At 37.3% G+C, this 18,864-nt stretch overlaps 1 protein-coding gene across 1 annotated transcript in view; it reads right to left on the bottom strand.

Annotated features, from left to right (window-relative positions):
* The window catches only part of PCCA (propionyl-CoA carboxylase alpha subunit), a 299,136-nt gene that overhangs the window by 232,111 nt on the left and 48,161 nt on the right, over positions 1-18,864 (bottom strand). The window contains exons 5-6 of the mRNA XM_017816595.1: positions 12,576-12,689; positions 11,014-11,067 (exon numbers count right to left, since the gene is read on the bottom strand). Of these exons, the coding sequence (XP_017672084.1) occupies positions 11,014-11,067; positions 12,576-12,689 (168 nt within the window). The remainder of the gene's footprint in view (positions 1-11,013; positions 11,068-12,575; positions 12,690-18,864) is intronic.

Raw genomic sequence — 18,864 nt, 5'->3', positions numbered from 1 at the left:
CTTATCTTCTGAGTTTCCTGTACCTTCTAGATGAAAAGCCAAGACGTTCTTAAACAAAGAAGCAAGAAACAAACAAAAAAAAAGGAGATCATGCAAGGAAGTAGCAGGACATGATCCTCTTCTGCTCAGCTCAAGAGCAACAAGATGTTTTGAGAATAAATGCATTAACATGTATACAATTCACAAATATGACAGAAATACACAAAGCTTCCCAGATAAATTAAATATACACGTGCCCAGTGCTAGGTTTGAATACTGTTCTGAAGCCAAACACTGAAGAATGAACACAAAAAAATTCAGCCTCCAAGTAAAGCGAAAGTCCCAGGGAAACAACCAAGCAACTATGTAACACTAAACTGTGTCAATGCCTACACACACACACACACCCCGAAGACCCAAATGGGAGCAGTCTTCATTTGGGCACTTTTTTATCTTTTGACTAACCTGTTTTTAAGAAGCCTGATGTTATTTCTAGCATGTTAGTTTTGAATTTAATACCATAAGATTAGGCACAGCTTGCTAGCAAGATGCCTTGCTCAAAAGTCTGGGTAGGGAAATTCTTTTCAAATTCCAGCCAGAGCAAATTAAATTGCACTTCTCTGGGTGGGATAGGTGGAAGCACCACTCTGCAGCACACCTGCTGCCTGCCTTTGAAAAGCAAATTTACACATTGGATTCCTGAGCAGCCCTTTTGTGCTAAGAGGCATGTTCTCCATATATAGATGTAATGCATTTTCAGCTTCTGTACATGCAACAGCACACACAGTATTTGGGTAGCCTACTTCATTTACCGAAAGAAGTCACAGCTCTATAATATGGTTACTACAGGAATTATTTAACAACAATATTGAAACAGAACCCATCAATAAAAGTAACAGTCTTACAGAATTCAAGTGTTTCAGTTTGGTACCACCTTAAAACAACATGTTCTTTCTGCAAGTAGAATAAAAGTATACACTGAAAATAAGAAATTGCAATATCCCTTACATATATTATTCTCTGGCTTCCTAAAATACACAGAAACTCACATACACTTATTGTCCTCCAAAGACTAAAAATTTTTAATCAAGGTTTGGGATACAAAAATTAATGCCTGAAGTACCACATACGTTGCAATACCTATTACTTCAAATTACCAACTTGAAAAGTATCCTTTGAACACTGCAGTATGGGCTGCATGGGTGTTGAATTCATAGACACCTTCTACCAAAAGTCTCCTTGAAGACAAATGTGGTTATGGACTACACCAATTTGGTTGACAAGAATCTGCCTCTCGCTCCATAGAAAGCCAACTCAAAATTTAAACTAAGAGAACAAACAACTTCCTCCCCAAAAACACCAAACCAACCAACTGGTAGGAACAACAGGTATTTTGAGATCAGACCCCATTCCAGAGAATCATTTATCTACTCAGAGCTACCTTTAGCGGAGCAACAGCTTTGTCCTAGCATGCACAGCTATAAACCATTCCTACCAAATCACATACAGGAAGCTACAAGCCACAACTCTTCCTTAATCAAGGAAAGGATCAAAGCACCAGAAGTCATAAGAACCAGAAAGCAAGCAGTTCACCTGCCTTTAATAGCTGCACAACTCTGAACACAAATACATACACCAGACAATGCCTTAGAGTACAACTTAATCTTACCTAAATGACTGGGGTGGTGGCACATACAACAGCCATGGTTTTTTTGTTAGCCATCAGGAAGCACTTCTTTCAGCCAGGCAGCAGTAGGTCCGAGCTAGAGGACCTATTTGGCAGAGACTAAGCCCTACTATCCCAGAAGCCTGCCCCTCCATAAACCTGCAAGGGGGAATCTTAATTGAAAGCACTCTTCACCCCCTCTCCTATTTGATCCAATCAGAACCATTATCCAACTCTAAGACAGAAATCTGCAAATATCTTAAGACAGTTACTACTGAAAAAGAAAAACTAAAACCATACTGTGTGCAGGGTAAAATGTTCTCCCCACTTTTGTAAAAGCTCTACTCAGGCAACCTCTTTGCTAGTCTCCATGACTCTTTTCCACACAAGTATTTCCAGATTTCTGAGAGAGAGTAAGGAACATGGAAGTGTCCTGACCATGAGGCAAAACATCTGACACAAGTTTATTCATTAAAAAAAAAAAAGCATAATTTTCCTCATATTTTTTTATAACAAGCCATGAAAACTGTCTTGGCTCATAACCAAAAATGTCTCTCCAGCAACAACTACACTTTGCTACTTGTTAACTCATAAAATAGTAGCTGTTGTCTAGTCACTGTGTCAACCAAGGTTCTGAATTACCAGTCAGATACCTTTTAGGTGTTAGCACCCTGCTAAAGGCATCGGCCTTCCCAGACAACCCAAATAGTAACTATTTTGCAAATTAACAACAGGAATTCCAAATCTGACCAAGGCAGCTATGAAAATATTTCAAGCATGTGAAAAATATTCAAATGGTTCTACTTTCTGCAAACATTCTCATTTAAATATATGCACCTAACGTTCAGATAAGCTAATAAAAGGGTTCACAAAGTCTTACACAACGAACTGGCGGGTTTTATTCACAAGAATGTTCTGGAATATCTTTTGCTGGTTTCTCCCCCATTCTAAATGTTTAATGCATTCCCCATCCCCAAACTGTATAATAAGTAGCTTGAATATAAACAGCGTTCACAATACCTCAGAGAGAGTGGGAGAGAGTAAGCACCAGCACTCTTTTGCAAGAGCTCTGAAGAACATGTCAGTATGATCCTAACAGGCATCTGGAATAAAAATGCTCAGTTGTCTGGGTACATATGTAAATTCAGCAATACCTATCCTTTCGGACAGATAATATATGCAGGCCTCTCTACAAAGGAAAGTATAATTTCACAGTATAAGTTTCCACATAGTGCTCTGAAAATAGAGCAGTTTGGAAAATAGCAAGAATACATTTAGTTAATCATATGGTTTTGTTACCAAACTAAGCTGCTGCTACATGAAAGCATCAATTTTCCCCCAAAAAGCTAGCAACCTCTGTCTTGCATCTCAATTGCCAACTGCAATGCTATTGCATCCCAACACACATATATTTGCTATTACTGCAGAGAATGACACACATCTTCAAGCCAGTATCAGATGAGACAGAGGAAAGAAAAAAGTATGAGAGCAAATATCCTTGAGACTCCTATCATCACAATCTGATAGCAGCAAACTGCACAACCCATAAGATCATTTCTTTCTAGGACTCATTGCACAAGTATTACTTTCCTATGCCACCTCTAAGTAACCTAGTTGGGATGTCCATCTAATGTACCACATTCCCATATTAAGAGAAGACGGCTAAGTGAAATTTTGAGGAAAATGGCTGTAAAGATAGTCACAAAGAAAGAGGGGTTTGATGGTAAAACCTACCTGAAGTAACCTTTCTAGACATCATCTTTGCATTCTTCTGCTGCTCCATGCATTACTAATCAGTGACCCACTAGAAACTTCAGCACCCATTGAAAAGCCTGGCAGGGTATTTGGCTTTCAATTCTTCTACTCAGTTTATTCTCAACACAAGTATATTCATCAGGCTTAAAAACAACTCTTGAACAAGGGCAGCCACTCAGCAATGAAATGTAAATTACTGACATGTGCTAAAACCTGCACTTGCCACTGCTAATGAGCACATTAAAGGAAAAAAGCTCACTAGATATTACTGCAACCTTTTCACTTAACCCTGTGTGTACTGAAAGCCATAATTTAGTATCAATTTAAGAACCCACCTCTAAACTGTTCAGCAGGTGTATGCTTCCTACAGAGTTCTCATGTAAAAATCAGAATGATGGACAAATGTGTGCACACTGATAACAGCTTTATTTTTAATTTAAGTTTCATTAAACTTTTCAAGAGATCAGTAAAAAAAAAAATCACATGACAACATACATAAATTGCCAACTTGACACAATTAATAGTGTCAAATCTTAGCTGATCAAATAAAACAGGATTATCTACCAATAAGCTCCAAGGTTAGGAACTCAACTTGTAACAACTTTTCCCTTCCTATTATACTCACAGGGAGTTGAAGACCCTGAAAATAATCTTCTCCAAACAGCAATGGCCTGCAGAGTCACAGAAAACACCACCTTTGCCTCCACAGCATCTGTGCAATAAAAGCCCTACCAAATATACCGTCACTCCAAGTTTCAAAGCTTTCAATAATTCAGGCTAGCAATGTTTCAAGAAGTTACTGTAAATTTACATATTGGAGAAGGGGGAAAGACAATGTTTGGTGAAAACCATTCCCTGAACCCCCTTCGTATTTTGGGGTATGAAAGAAATTATTTAAAGACTGTCTGTTTAATTAAGTTCTTTAAATGCTCCTATTAAATAACATTTTTGATAATGATACATCATGAACAGATGGCATTAAGAACTGACTTTTCAAAACGTAAATTAGGTACCTAAATCAGCCTAAATTAAGTACCTAAATCCCTTTCAGTAAGGTTTCTGTCAAATACTAATTCAGCTATAAATAAGTTAAAAGTGTATCAATATCAGTTGCCTTTTTTTTCCCCTCATACCCCTATAACCCTAATCCCAAGATAGCATCCCTTTGAGTTTACCTCCATTCCAAGTCAGGCAGAAACCTAACTTGACTCTGCTATAATCAGCTGTACTAGCTTAAAGACTTTAATAGGGTAGGAGTTGGGAGCAAGAGATACGTGATGTGTTTAAACAAAGATAATTTTAACAGGTTTACAAAGTGACTACATGTCACTGTCATTCCAGCATATCCAAGGAGGGCAATAACTGCTCATGGGGACAGACAACAACAAGCCACTGGGAGCAGTAATCTCTTCAGGCAGCATGGTGACAATCAGAACAGCAATCTGACCACACGCTTAGTAACCTAATCTTCAGGAGCTGAACACATGAGTTGGCCTTCAGGGAGCAAGTCAGAAGCACATACTAGGTTCTGCACAAGTCACATCACCTACCTTTAGGAAATCAACTTTTATATTTCTGTTAATTCAAAACTTCATTGCTGAAAACATTCCAACTGCTAAGTATTTTAATGACTTTCTCCATAAACACATGCATAACAACTCCAGCAGGAACTGTTCAATCAACACAGTACTTTACCAATGTTATTGATCACTATTATTCAGACTGAAAAACAAATGAATGAAGTATCCTGGAAAATACAAAGCTTATTTGTAAGCAAATCTTCAAATAAAATTAAAGTGAAAAGGTAGATACACTCATAATAATGGGTGGGAAGTCTTAAAGTTCCAGAGAATTCCTTAGAAGATTTGCAAAATGAAACACTAAGCATGATTAGGTGGCTGCAAGCAACCTATTAAATTCTTACTCTTACCTAGGGGTCATCATTCCTGTTGCACTCACTAAAGCCTTTTGCTGACAAAATCTGACAAACCAGGTACATTACTATTAAGCAGTGCTTATGTTGATATGCATTCATAGATATATTTTTTTTTTGTTTGAGCAACTCTCCTATGAGGAAAGGCTGAGAGAGCTGGGACTGTTCAGCCTGAAGAAGGCTCACAGGGAGCTCAATGTACCTGAATACAAATACCTGAAGGAAGAGTGCAAACAGGACAGAACCAGGCTCTGCTTAGTGGTGTCCAGTGACAGAATCAGAGGCAACAGGCAAAAGCTGAAACACGGGAGGTTCCCTCTGAACATCTGGAAACACTTTTTTGACTGAGGGTGGCCAAACACACTTGCCCAGGGAGGTTGTGAGGTCTCCATCCCAGGAGACAGTCAAAAGCCTTCAAGACATGGCCCTGGCAACCAGCTCTGAGCATCCCTGCTTGAGCAGAGGTGTTGGACCAGGTGACCTCCAGAGGTCCCTTCCAACCTCACAGTACTACCTATATAAAAAAAGAATTACATAGCATTACAGTGTCAAGTCTTCTGTTATTGCAATGAGGAAAAACACAAGCATATATGGTTGTTAACAGAATTGCAATTGAGGAAAGAGAGCAATAAGTTTTTCTTCTCACAACCAGACATAGCAACAGTGGGGAAAAAAGAGGACAGAACAAAGCATCTCAGAAGAAACACGAAGGATTCTGTAAACCTGGAAATAAGTGCTATTGCAGTAACACTGTATGTCAAGAAAAAGAATTTTTACAAATTAGAAGTCCATAAATCCATTCATTTGCAGAACCACACACCCTAATAAGTGTGTCAAGCCAAAGTGCTGCTGTTGAAAGGCATCTCATGGGAAATATTAAATGACTTACAATAGTCCAGATAGGCAAAAATCTCTCTAATATCTTCTCTAATCACATGCACAGCATTAATTTATTCCAGAAGTCATACGAGCCCACAGTTCATCCACCAACAGCCTCAAGTTACTGGACACTGCTATTTAAATTGAGAGGGTTTGTGTTTGCATTTTTTCTAAGGACAGTTGCACATGTTAAAGCTTTCAACCCAAGCCAACTTAAGAAAATAGGCAGCTTTAAAAAATACAAGTTAAAAATAAAGGCTTACTCTTAAGTGATAAGGGAACTTCACAATTTGCTCACAAATAACAGCCATGCACAACAATTGTAAAGAAACGATCCTGAGACTCCCATAATTAGATGTGCATATGTTGTAGATGCACTTGCACAAAGCTCTTCACAGGTCAGACACATATACCCTTACAGAAGATGACAAGTTGCTATTTGGCTTACCTTTTCGTAGCCATTTACAAACATGTGATCAACCATTTCCATATACATTGTCTGACCATTTATTTCAGACAATACATTGTTGGGATTTTTAATTCCACCAAGAATGTTAATCTAGCTTCAAAGGTAAAGAGAAACAGCACTGTCTGCTTTGTTGTCCCCTTAGTCACACCAAACAGTAGCTGCTAAAAGGGCACAAAAGACATATAAAACCAGGTACCACTCAGAATGCCAAGAAGGTTCATATCTTATTCCAAAATTGAATCCTTTTGTCCCACTGTGTTTATGGTTTCTATTGCAAGGAGCAGATTTTGGGGGTAGTAGCTGGTTATTTTTTTGTCAAGAAATAGAGCATCAGAATATTGTCAAGGCTGCATTCAAAAAACAATGTTCCAGATAAAGGTCGCATTTGTAGCTTTAACTCATCATTTTGAGATTGTTCTATGCACATATTAAATTATTTTCTTGGAGAAAATACACCACATCACCTTTTACAAAAGCAGGAACTCTATCATATACATGCGTCCAAGACACTAAAATACTCTGAAGATTTATGATCTTGAAAACTGGTATTTTTCATAGACTTTGCAAAGGAATAATTTAGCTGATTTTTTGTTTGTTTTGTTTTGAACAGTAGCTTCCCAAGAGACTTTCATGGCAGTTGGGAAAGTGAAGTTCATTTGCGTTTTCCATTTAATTAAAAAGAAAACTGATCCCATTGTGACCAACTGACACACGGAGTCACCGTGGATCATGGTTCGTGTTTGTAATCATTACAAGGAAGCACGAACATAAATAACCTCAACTACTTGCTGCTAACATCATCTAGACCATAAGAAGCAACATTGACTCTGAAATAATGACTGTGTAACACAGTTACACACTTCCTTTCTCTCACTCTTATCTCCCCCATATTCTTCCTCACCCAGATTAAAAAAAAAAAGAAAAAAAGGAAATAAGAGTCATTGTGACCATGGGCCAACCCCAAACTATTCAACAGGTGAAGAGACCTGACTCAGCACTCCCATCCCCTACCAAAACAGCTGCCCTGGACATCTGCAAGCAAGAAAAGAAACATGGCAATTTCAGAAAAGTGTTTCTTTCAACTACAGGCCAACCAAAAGGCTCACCTTAGTCTCAGGCCTTTCTCTTTCCCAAATTCCAAAGGCCTGCTGAAGACAACAGAGGTCACAGAGCTTCTCAGAAAGGGTCTCCAATAACTTTATAACAGGAAATAATAAGTAAGCTAACATAAATATAGAGATCACTATCAAATTCTTCTAAAGCACGAAGGAGCAAATTGATCTTGCAGCTCTGCATAGCATCTGGCAAAAGATACTGGCTTTTTTTTTTTCCAGCATGGCAAAAGATTTTAGCTTCACCTTTACATTTATGACAATATTGAATATTATGCAATTATCCCTTGAAGGACAGAAATTACTTACATGAAAATACATTTGCATGCATAAACTGCAAGTACCAACCTACGCACTGATTCTAAGAAACATTTGCACAAATCCATGTTTTGTCATTCTACATAATAGTGTTATCAGCATTACGTAAGTTCATCACAAGATTCCATGTTCAAATACCAATCTTTAAGAAATTTATCTTAATGTTTATGAAATCTTTGACAGTCTTACTCAATATAAATGCCTTTTCTGTCAGCCATCAATAGCAACCAAAATAGATACACATGAAGAGGGAACTGAATGCACCAACTTTTTTATTGGATCACAATGAACAACATGTCAGATATTCATCCTCTGATTGCTTTTTTTGATAAAGAAAAAAAATAAAACCCAGCAATTTTCAATACTCCAAATGTATCCATCCAAATTCTTCAAAAGTACTGCCTAAAGCTGTATGCTATTCCACAAATCATTCAGATAATAATGAACATAAAGACACGCTTTTGTTCAAATCACACAAGTGGGATTACATGTGAACTGACCCTCCATGTGTTAATTGAAGACAAATCTTTGCTTTGAGCTCATTACTGCTCTTACACATAAATTGGCAAGTTTAGAAAGCTTACTGTATTTCCTGGTTTCTGCATTTAAGTAGTTTGGTTTAAAAGTACAGGTGCACACCAGGAAATAAGCCCAGGTTTCACAAGTTCCAACACTACTTTCAGTAGTGTTGTACTTTCAGTACAAAAGAACAAAATAGTATATGCGCAAAGAAAGAGAGAGGGAAAAAGAAAACAGAATGAAAACATCTTCAACTTTACAACAGCTTAAAAACATTTGTTACTTCTTTAATAAAGAAACAGCAAGCAAGTTTTCTTCCTAACTATATTAATCAGGGTGTCTTGAAAAAATATAAGCAGCTCGAGTGATAAAAAGACAGATCACTTCACCAGTTCTCACTAGGGGTTTGATCTTCTAGAGCTACTGACAACAAGGGAAGCATGATTATGTCTTAATTGAGACTTTAAATAGTGCATTTCAGAAAGCAAAGTAGCATTACCTTGTTTTAGTATATTTTTAGAGAACTGAACACACCAGGTTTCTGAAACATAATTAAAGCTATTTTGAGACTGTAGCACCAACCCAAACTCAAACATGTTTCTAGTCACCACATTATTTCAGGAAATTGTTCAGAAACTGTTCCTAGATTCCGAGTGAAAAGATGAGAAATAGAAAGGGGCAGGGGATCCACAGGAATGTTTGTACTTCCTCCATTTCTTCTTAATTCTGCCCAAAAAAAAGTGTTCCAGACTGTCACATCACCAAATAACAACCACACTATCAGGATATGCGCCCAGTTCAGAGTAATAACTACCAAATTTCAAAGTTTGGCAGTAAAATAAAACGCAAAATAGCATATGCAAGCACTTCTGTTTCATTAACTATTTTGTTATTAAAAAGCAGGAACTGCCAACTAAAGCCAGTTATCCTGCTGATCTAACCCAGTGAGAACAGAGTTTGTTATAAATTAAGCCAGGAATCTTCCCTGTAGAAGAGCTTCTGGTACGTGAAGCAGAACAGTGATAAAAGAAAGCTGCTAAACTGCATGAAAATAACATGTAAGAGATTACCCCAGATTCGGTAAATCCTGGCAAACACCAAGCGTTTAGAATTCCTTTCAACTTAAACATTACCAGCACCTGGCAGGATTATTCAGCATCACATAGAATCTGCACTTGTTTTTATCTAGGGGCTTTAAAAAAAAATGCCAGCAACTATGAAGTATGAGAATTTTTGGATTTCATTCTCCAGTAGTCTCCCCTTAATAAGCAGGTGGTGTTCTCTAACACCAAATAATCAACTAAATAGTAAGAATCTGTATTACAGATAGAACTCAAGCCAAAAGAGACATGGTTAAGGAAGATATGTGGAAACAAGACTGTTCCACAAATGCCAAAGGTGAAAGAGCTATCACTTTAGAATCCCATTCTTCATCTAAGTTTTTTACCCTGAATCAAAAAGGTGCAAACCATTCTCAAAACCAGAAACAAATTTATCTTGCTGCCTGTAAAACAAGATGTTTCTTCAGCTATATGCTTCATTTACTCTGTAACAAAGTTGGTAATGCAATGGCTTTTTACTGTAAACTTCAATGTAATATGTGCTTGTCCTTATTCTGAGCAAAACCAGTAGGTAATAACACAAGATCTGCAGTGACTACACATACAGTATCCACTCAGGACTTTGTTCAAACATTGTGCATGTAACTTTCTCCTAGCAATGCTCAAATTTATAAGGAGCTGCATGAAAGTTTTTGGGAAAAAAATCAAATCAGTAAAAAGGCCATATATCAGTTTGTGATATACAAAAACCCTACTGAAGAGGTTTTTAACAGTAATTTTTATAAATTCAGACATGAAGTGAAAACAGCACCCTCTTGGCTCTTTGGCCCTTTCAGAGAATGCAGCTCCACGATAAAATACCACCAGCAGAGAAGCCAGTTTTTAAACAGCTTTCTATTCCCATCCTGAAGTGCAGTTCAGCACCTTCTCAGGGCTGCTGATACAGCTGTTCACCAGCTGTGCTATGAATCACCAAAATGATCACTTAAAACCACATACTTTTAACCTAGATGATTTCAGTGACCCAGTTTTGCAGAGCAGCCTCATAAACAGTACAGGCATAAGTGAAAATGCCAAAAGGTTCTTACATCCTGGATAAGGTTCTTACAAACAGGCATCTCCTCTTTTCCCAAAAGAAAACACAGGCTGCAATTACACCCTCAAAGTGCAAGAAGTCCACATGCACAGAAAGCATACTGAAATCTCCTGTCTTATGGTATCTTTTAGATCTGCTCTAAGTTATCTCGATTCCTCAGATACCTCAGAATGAATATATGCCACCTAGTGCAGCAGTCACAGCTAAGCAAATAGAAATAACTTACCAAACGTCTAGCAAATTCCTTATTTTCTGAAAGAAATCCATATCCTGGGTGTACCTTGGAAGACAACAAAAAAAAAAAAAAATTCAAGCTGATTGAGTTCTGAAACCAGACACCAAACTTGTCAGCACCTTTTCAGATACTGGGGAAGGTGAAGTAGATCACTAAGCATTTAAATAGGTCGAATACCTTAAAGACACTGTCTTAACACACTGACTTATCTATCCTAAGTCCAGCTGTTGAGCTAGCATTTCTGAAGCAAACATTCCTTACTTAACTAGGGAGAAAGGGGCTGTTTGAAGAGCAATGAACTTTGGTGATCTGCTTTCTGTCTAAATTTTTAGCTCCATTGCAGATTTCCACATGTATGCTCATCCATGCTCTTCTCAATAACCACCATAAAGTACTCCTAATCCCAAAATATTTCCAGCACTGACCACAACAGTGGTGCATAGGTCCACAGTAATAGGAGGTCACTCCAACCTCTAGCAACCCTTGCTGGAGAGCACAGTACAGGGTCTTCAGCTGTCTAAGTCAAGCATCCTGGTTTGCTACGCGCGTCCCAATATAGACCCAGTGTAATTACTTGAGATGCGCACGGGAAAAATTCTCATTTTACTTCTCATGATTCACATAAGATTCTTGAGCTAATACTCTGATAGATAAAGTATAAGCCCTTTTATTCCCCTCTTTTAAAAAGAGCCAATATTCAGTTCCAGATTCAGAGTTCCAGATTCAGAAACTCAAAGGGAAGATAATATTTTTTTCTTTATAGGAAAGTTTTTGGCCCCTGAAAGCACCATACCAAAACATCATCTTTGAAAGAAGTTACAGTGCTGATCAAACTGTTCCAGGGTAATTAGCGTTGCTCATATATACACAAATTTTATTTTAATAAATGCTCTGTGTAGAGTAGCTCTGAATAATACATTTATTTCGCTGACAGAACAAAGAACATTAGGCATGTGAACACAACTACATATTAGTTTTTCCAACTGATTCCTGCTAAGCTTTGAATCTCTGGCCAATTTGGAAGAAGAAAGGCAGACTAGCCCACATTTACACACAAGCTTATGTGCATTTTATAAACATTCTGAACCAAAAACAATTACAGGATGCACTATTTACCTTACCATCCTTCAAATAACATTTATATAACATAGAAAGTAATTCAAACTAAGTTTAGGCAAAAGCCTTTCTGGACACACTTTGTAAAACATTCAAAAACCCCATTATGGCATATAAAGGGTTAGCGCTTAAAACTAATTGGGATTTTTTTTTTCCCCCAGCAAATTTGGAAATGAACTGAAGCTGCTCCCTGGTGTGAAAGCTGAATCCAGCAGCCACCTGCAGGATCAGCGACCAGTGCTGCCAGATGCTACAAAGCCTTTGATTTCCAGTAGCGATTTCAGACACATTTAACTCATGTGACATGAACTAACTGGAATAGCATATTCAATCACTTCCCCCCCCAACACCTTTAAAAAAAAAAAAAAATACAAACTCTGGCTTTTCTGCTTTCTATATATGAAACAGCTGCAGCAGATAGACTCATTCAGACTCACAGCTTGGGCCCTGGTTTTCCTAATGACTTCCATGATGGCATCCATGTTGAGGTAGCTTTTGCTGGTGGGAGCTGGGCCAACACAGACAGACTCATCCGCCATTTTCACATGAACCTGAAGAGGCAATATTCTGCATTAACAGATGCTCCCAGCAAAAATAATTACCATCACCCAGTTACATGCACACAAATCTGATTGTTTCAAAGATAATTTACATACCATAACCACTCTAAAATGCACACTGAAATTACTAACACTGACATACACGTACTAGCACAATAAATCTCATTTCATTTAACTCTGAGCTTAAGTCATTGTCAAAATGTTTTATTATTCCAATATATTATTTTTAATTTGATTAAATAAAATCATGAGAAATATAATTTCAGCTTCCTATACTGATCATCTATATGTAAATTCAGACAAAAACCACTTTGTTACATGTAACCCGGGTAGTCTAATATCTTAATACTTAATAACAAACATTCATGACCAGTTCTAAGCAGGCTCCCCAGGAAGTTGGGGATAATTAGAGTGAATTGAATGAAGGGATGCAATGAGTGTCCCTGCACAGCATCAGGTCAGCACCATGCACAAATTAAAGCCTATGACTAAAGAGTTCAATATCACTACACACGAACCAGAAAATCTTGAGAATTATTTAAGCAGGCTCCTGTTTGATTCCTAATTCATTGTATACTTATTTATATGCATTTGCCAAATACTTTCAGTTAAATACAAAAGGGACAAACATTTCCAACATTTTACCAGGAAAAATAAAATAGCTAGATTTGAAGTTAAAAGTCTATGTACAACTTACATGCACACTTAACTTTAAGAAAAGTTATGAAAGTTTAATTAGATTGGTCTTTAACATGCTTTCAGAGTTCAGAATACTTTCTTTGTAGTACAATACACACAACCAAGAAACCAAACAACCAGTTTTATCTCATTCTGTTTTTTGTAAGCTCCCTTTCAGTGTGTATTTAAGAAAGCATGCCATTGCCTAAACTGTGTAAGATTATTAGCTATGTCAGTAAGACTTGTTTGGAATGACAATATGACATTTCCAATGCTTACCAATTTTAAAAGCTATTTTATGAACTATTTAATATCATCTTCAGCATTTGAAACTGAAAATACATTGTCTAAAAAGGGTGTTCTTTTAGAAGATGAGTATTAACATATGAGAAACAAAATATTTTTGGTTTATAAACATGAAATTTCATTCTTTGTGAAAAGGAACTTAACTTGCAAGTAGTACGAAGGCTGTCAAGTATGACAAACTAGTAAGAAGTAAAGTAGCCTGCATACAGTATTGGCTCATTCAGAAAAAGTAAGGCCAGAAAAAAAATTATCTAGAAACAATGACAAGCAATAGTCAGACAGTATTTTGAACAACACAATGAGAAGTATGTAGTCAGGTAAATATAATAAACACGTATCAAAAGGACAAGAGTCCTTATTAAGCATTTTTTCTTCTGTTTTAGTGACTTTTTCTGAATTTTGCAAAAGTTAATCCCAGAAAGGAACATTAACTTGCCACCTAATCCAAAGTTTCTTTCTGGAGGCATCTCTTAAATAGCTTCTGAATTTGCTATATACTCAAGTATATGAGAGTTCACATAATGTCCTGGAATTGCCGCACATTTCACATTTGAATTATTGCTTCTGTAAAGTCACAGCGGTTTTGTTTTACCACTACAGCGTTAGCCTCACACTATAAACAGAGCAAAACCAAAAGAAAAAATCCTAAGAACTAGCACAGACAATCACGCAGCAGGATTTTAACGTTTTCTCTTAAGTACACCTCCGCAACTAAGTCAGCAATCTATTTTGACCAAATGCTATCAAGACTGGCCTGTCATCCTTCTTACAGCACTAAGTTCAAGAAACAGCATGGCCCCTGGATACCTTTATATTCACAATCAATTTATATGCTTTAAGTTGTTTTGAATTCCAATGTGGTTTACATGTCTAAACAAAGTCATTCAAGATTAAGCTTAATTAAGCATGTATGTTTTACAAAACCAAAAGCTTCCTTACAGACAAGAACTAACTTAACATAGTTAGCTACTTTTAGGTATTATGAGAGAAACTCCACACCCACACACTGAGACACCAACACAGTCCTACTAGTACGAAGAGCAGCCACTGAAGAACATCAGAATGAATACTATTACGTCATGTAACTATTTTTGGATTAAGGTACAAAGTCAACTGGAAACAATTTTAAGTACTACAACTATTTTACTGCATAAGTTTTCCTGACCACAAGAACTAGCTAAAGTCCAACAGGCTTATTAATTCAGAAGCAAACTGCACAGAAATGGCCACTGGTTCCAAAGCTAGTTTAGGTCCAGGAGCCACCTTCATGGCAAGGCATCTAAATCAGCAAATCCTGCCAGATCTTTACACAGGAACAGCTTCGTGTTTCTTCACTACCTTTCCAGCAAATAGGCAAGTAAAGCAAGGAGTCTATCAGGGCTGACTAGCCAGTCATTTCTGGCTTGGACTGGTTCCAAACACTGCTCCAGGCTGCAGCAGCTCTCAGGGTTCAGAGTGCAGTAAGAGGTAATAACAGGAACAGCAATGTGTTTCAGAGACCCTTCTACATCATATTTCAGTATTTCAGGAGGATTTATAAACCAAGGTTGGTGCCAGGGCTTGCCACCACACCCCCAAAGACAAATATGTCCATAACCCAAAGTTTGGTATATAAGCACCACAAAAATAGTCAATTACTGCTTTGCAGGAGATAACCCAATTTAGTAGGGCTGCATGGAACCAGATCTTGTAAGTACCCAAATTACCCAGCTCATGTTAGCTCTCCTTTACCCTGGAGAGTGGCACATATATTCATTTGACAGCAACATGCTCTCTTGCCTAGCCATACTCTTAATTTATTGAGTTATCCCTGTAATTAAAACTGTATATCAAATAATCATGATTTCAAGATATTAAAATTAATAACTTTATACCCAAAATATATGTAGGTCTCCTAGAGATGTTCTGTTTCACACAGCAGAATCAAGATAACCTTCTTCAGGAGTCACTCAGCTGCTGCAGATCACTAGCTGAAATTTATATTATTTACAATGCATATTAAATATGCATGCCTCTCAACACTGAAACATAGAAAAGTTTTCTCAGTATGGATATAGAATCTATTAAAAATTATTTTAAGGCAAGGAACTAAACCACATTCATATGCAGTGCATATGAAATCTAACCACTTAGTTTTAGTGCATATGAATATGTAAACAAAGACACCAAGATAATTTAAAGATCCCTAGTACGATAATTATTCAGCAACTCCAGAGTTTGTTACCTTCATGTGGACCTGGTTCATGACAAAACTGTTTTTCTTCCCAATTTGTTTCACAGTGATTCTCATTTATTAATTCCAAAAAGTAAAGGCTGACTTTGAGAGCCAACAAAGAAAAATACATCTACATGCATTTCCTAACAGAGTGCTTAATACCACCTGCCTAGTTTCCACAGATTTTATATACTTCAGCAGTTTCTGAGGCTTATCATGTGACAGATGTAATGTACTTCAGTGTAAATGCCTAATTAACACATACACACACACACTCACTCCCCTTCTCCTCCATCTCCAAGGAGGTAAATGTCTGGGATTCCCAAGTGTCCCAGTTTTTCAGGGTGGGTCAGCCTACACATCCCTAGATCTCAATACAAGTTGATATTCACTCAGCAGAGACAGTTATACTGAGTTGCAAGCTGCATTTCCCCCCTAATTCTTTTGTACTGCTTCAGAATTTATATTATAGGTCAACTCTTATAGATGCATTTAGAGCTGATCAAACCTAAGGAGCAATTAAAAAAACCTCAATGAAGAGAACGCTTTTGCTTGGTATACTAGATAAGATCAAGCATTGTTTAGACAAAGAAATCTAATCAAACAAGTCATTCTCCTTTTATAGCTCAAATCAATATTGCACATTGGAACAACATCCGTTGGTGTAAGTGGATTCACTTAATTGGCCCAAACTGCATAATACGCTCAGCAAGACAAATGACAATTAGCTCAACCCATAAAATAGGGCTAATGAGTAAATCCTTTGTAAGGTAACTAAAAAAAAAACACAACCACCTCAAATCTTGCCAGCACCACTGCCAAAAGAGACAGACAAAACAGAACAAAAACCCTGTGACATTTAACAGTCTTGAGTTCAAAAAAAATCAAATGGATGCAAAAAAGGTTCAAATTTACTGGTTTGCAAAAACACATTTTTCATGTGACTTAAGTGTCTTTAGCAGCTTCACACTAAAATACACACAGGAATAATACAATAAGTCTGAGCACACAGTGTGCAGTATCACACAGCCTTTAAAGTGCTGTCTGCAAAGAAATACTGCCACACGATTACAGCATTTAACCTTAAAATAAAATAATGGAAACATTTCTATAGCACATGAAAAACAGAACTGTGAAAGGCACAAATAGCATAACTATCCCATATTTTCCGTATTTCTTTTTACTCAGCATTTCAAAAACCTAAATAAAAATTTATGCAAATAAACAAGCCAATCTACAGAGTCGGTAAAAGTAGATTTCTCTGCAAGTCTATTTTAAAACATTTTAATTTGATGGCCCACAAACAGTTATGCAAGGACTATGTAAAACAATTCTTCAGTGGTCTTCAAACATGTTTTGGTGAAGGGTATTTACTTACAATCCCCTCCAAGTCTACAATGACCCTCAAAACAGCCCATCCATTAGCATCTGTGGGATTAGATCCCTGATTGGTGGACACCAGCTGAGAACAATAAATGTGAAAAAAAAAAATAACCCCCTTTCCTTTACTTCCCTGTCTTGCCCTTCAAGTTTGCCAGCTGGTCAAAACCTGAAGATAGCAATAGCCTCATTAACTAGGGGCCTCAAAAATCCACCAATTTCAACTAAAATTAAAATGAATGGATCCAGGTTGAACTGAACAGTCTTTAAAAGACAATATAAACCAGGAGAGGAAGACTGCATTTCTAACCAAGACTAAGAGAATGCACTTTTCAACACGCATCAAGATTTTCATCTGTTTGCACTCTCACTTATAAGCACTGATTTATTTTTATAACCTTTAAAAAAGAGAAAATAATCTCAAAATTGTCTCTCCCATGAACAAAGCTCTGGAACTTCATTGGCTGTTAATAAGACGCAATTTTACTTGCCTCATAATCTGGAAAGGATTCCCCACTGTACCTAGAGACCTGATCACTCCTACTGTGAAAAGGAGACCACATTAAGGCTGTCATGAAGTGATACTCAAACTGTGCTCTGCTTGCTGCAGCAAACAAGAGAATGCCTCCTGAGTACTGAGGACATTACAGATAAGAATCTAGAGTAGAGTCTTCTAGAATGGCTTTGGCTCCTAAAGTCTTTTCCCATATGCTTATTATTTGACAAGTAACTTCAGTGAAGCACCTTCTAGAACAATGGGGGAAAAGAAGGCTTCTCCATCAATTTTGTTACAAGTACTTCCTGTATTTTATCCTCCAACACAGCGAAGACTAGAAACAAGTACACAAGTTTGCTATTGAAAATTTAGCAGAATTAAATGGTTAGTTTGTATTGCAACCTTCCACGTTTTAATCAACATCAGTCAGGAACAATCAGTCTTTCTTTGGTAGAATCACTGAAAAAGTAGATCAATAGTCATCTTGTTTACTAGTCTACCTTTGGATGAACTGAAGAATTAACACAGGTTGAGGAATCAGGAGGGGAAAACCAGAATGTCCTATCCTCTAACTCCAAGTCATTGCATCAACAAAACATTTGCCACAATCTTGCAGGAAAAGCATTTCCCTTGTCTCTTTCTACTCGTGTCTCCCTTTGGTGGGGCAGCTAGCAAGTTACTTCACCCAAGTGAAGATCAGAGGCAGCACAGCCACTCAACACAACTTTTGCTGCTGTCTGGGGTGCTGTGAAGAAACAATCTGCAAGCTAGCAACTGCAGTCATACATCTGCCAACTGTTTTTATTTTGGAGCACGTTATCTAGACCAATTCTGCAGGAGTAACAGAATTTTACTTCAGAGCATACACTAACAATTTGGGAAGACACTTAAATCTGTTTACCAAAGGAAGAGTTGCAAGAGTTGAGCAATTCATCAGATTTATTTAGAGTAGCCCACTATACTGTCTGGATGCAAGAGTTTCATCTTTGGAGTATATGTGATTCTGCACCTTTAAGTGTTTTAGAAAAAGAAATAAGTTTTTTGTGATGTTAACAAAATAGTGATGCCCTACAGTGTTTTTAGTAGCCTCC

Source organism: Lepidothrix coronata, unplaced genomic scaffold, assembly GCF_001604755.1.
Source record: "Lepidothrix coronata isolate B3197 unplaced genomic scaffold, Lepidothrix_coronata-1.0 Scaffold57, whole genome shotgun sequence".
Lineage (NCBI taxonomy): Eukaryota > Metazoa > Chordata > Aves > Passeriformes > Pipridae > Lepidothrix > Lepidothrix coronata.
This window is presented reverse-complemented; position numbering and strand designations above follow the sequence as displayed.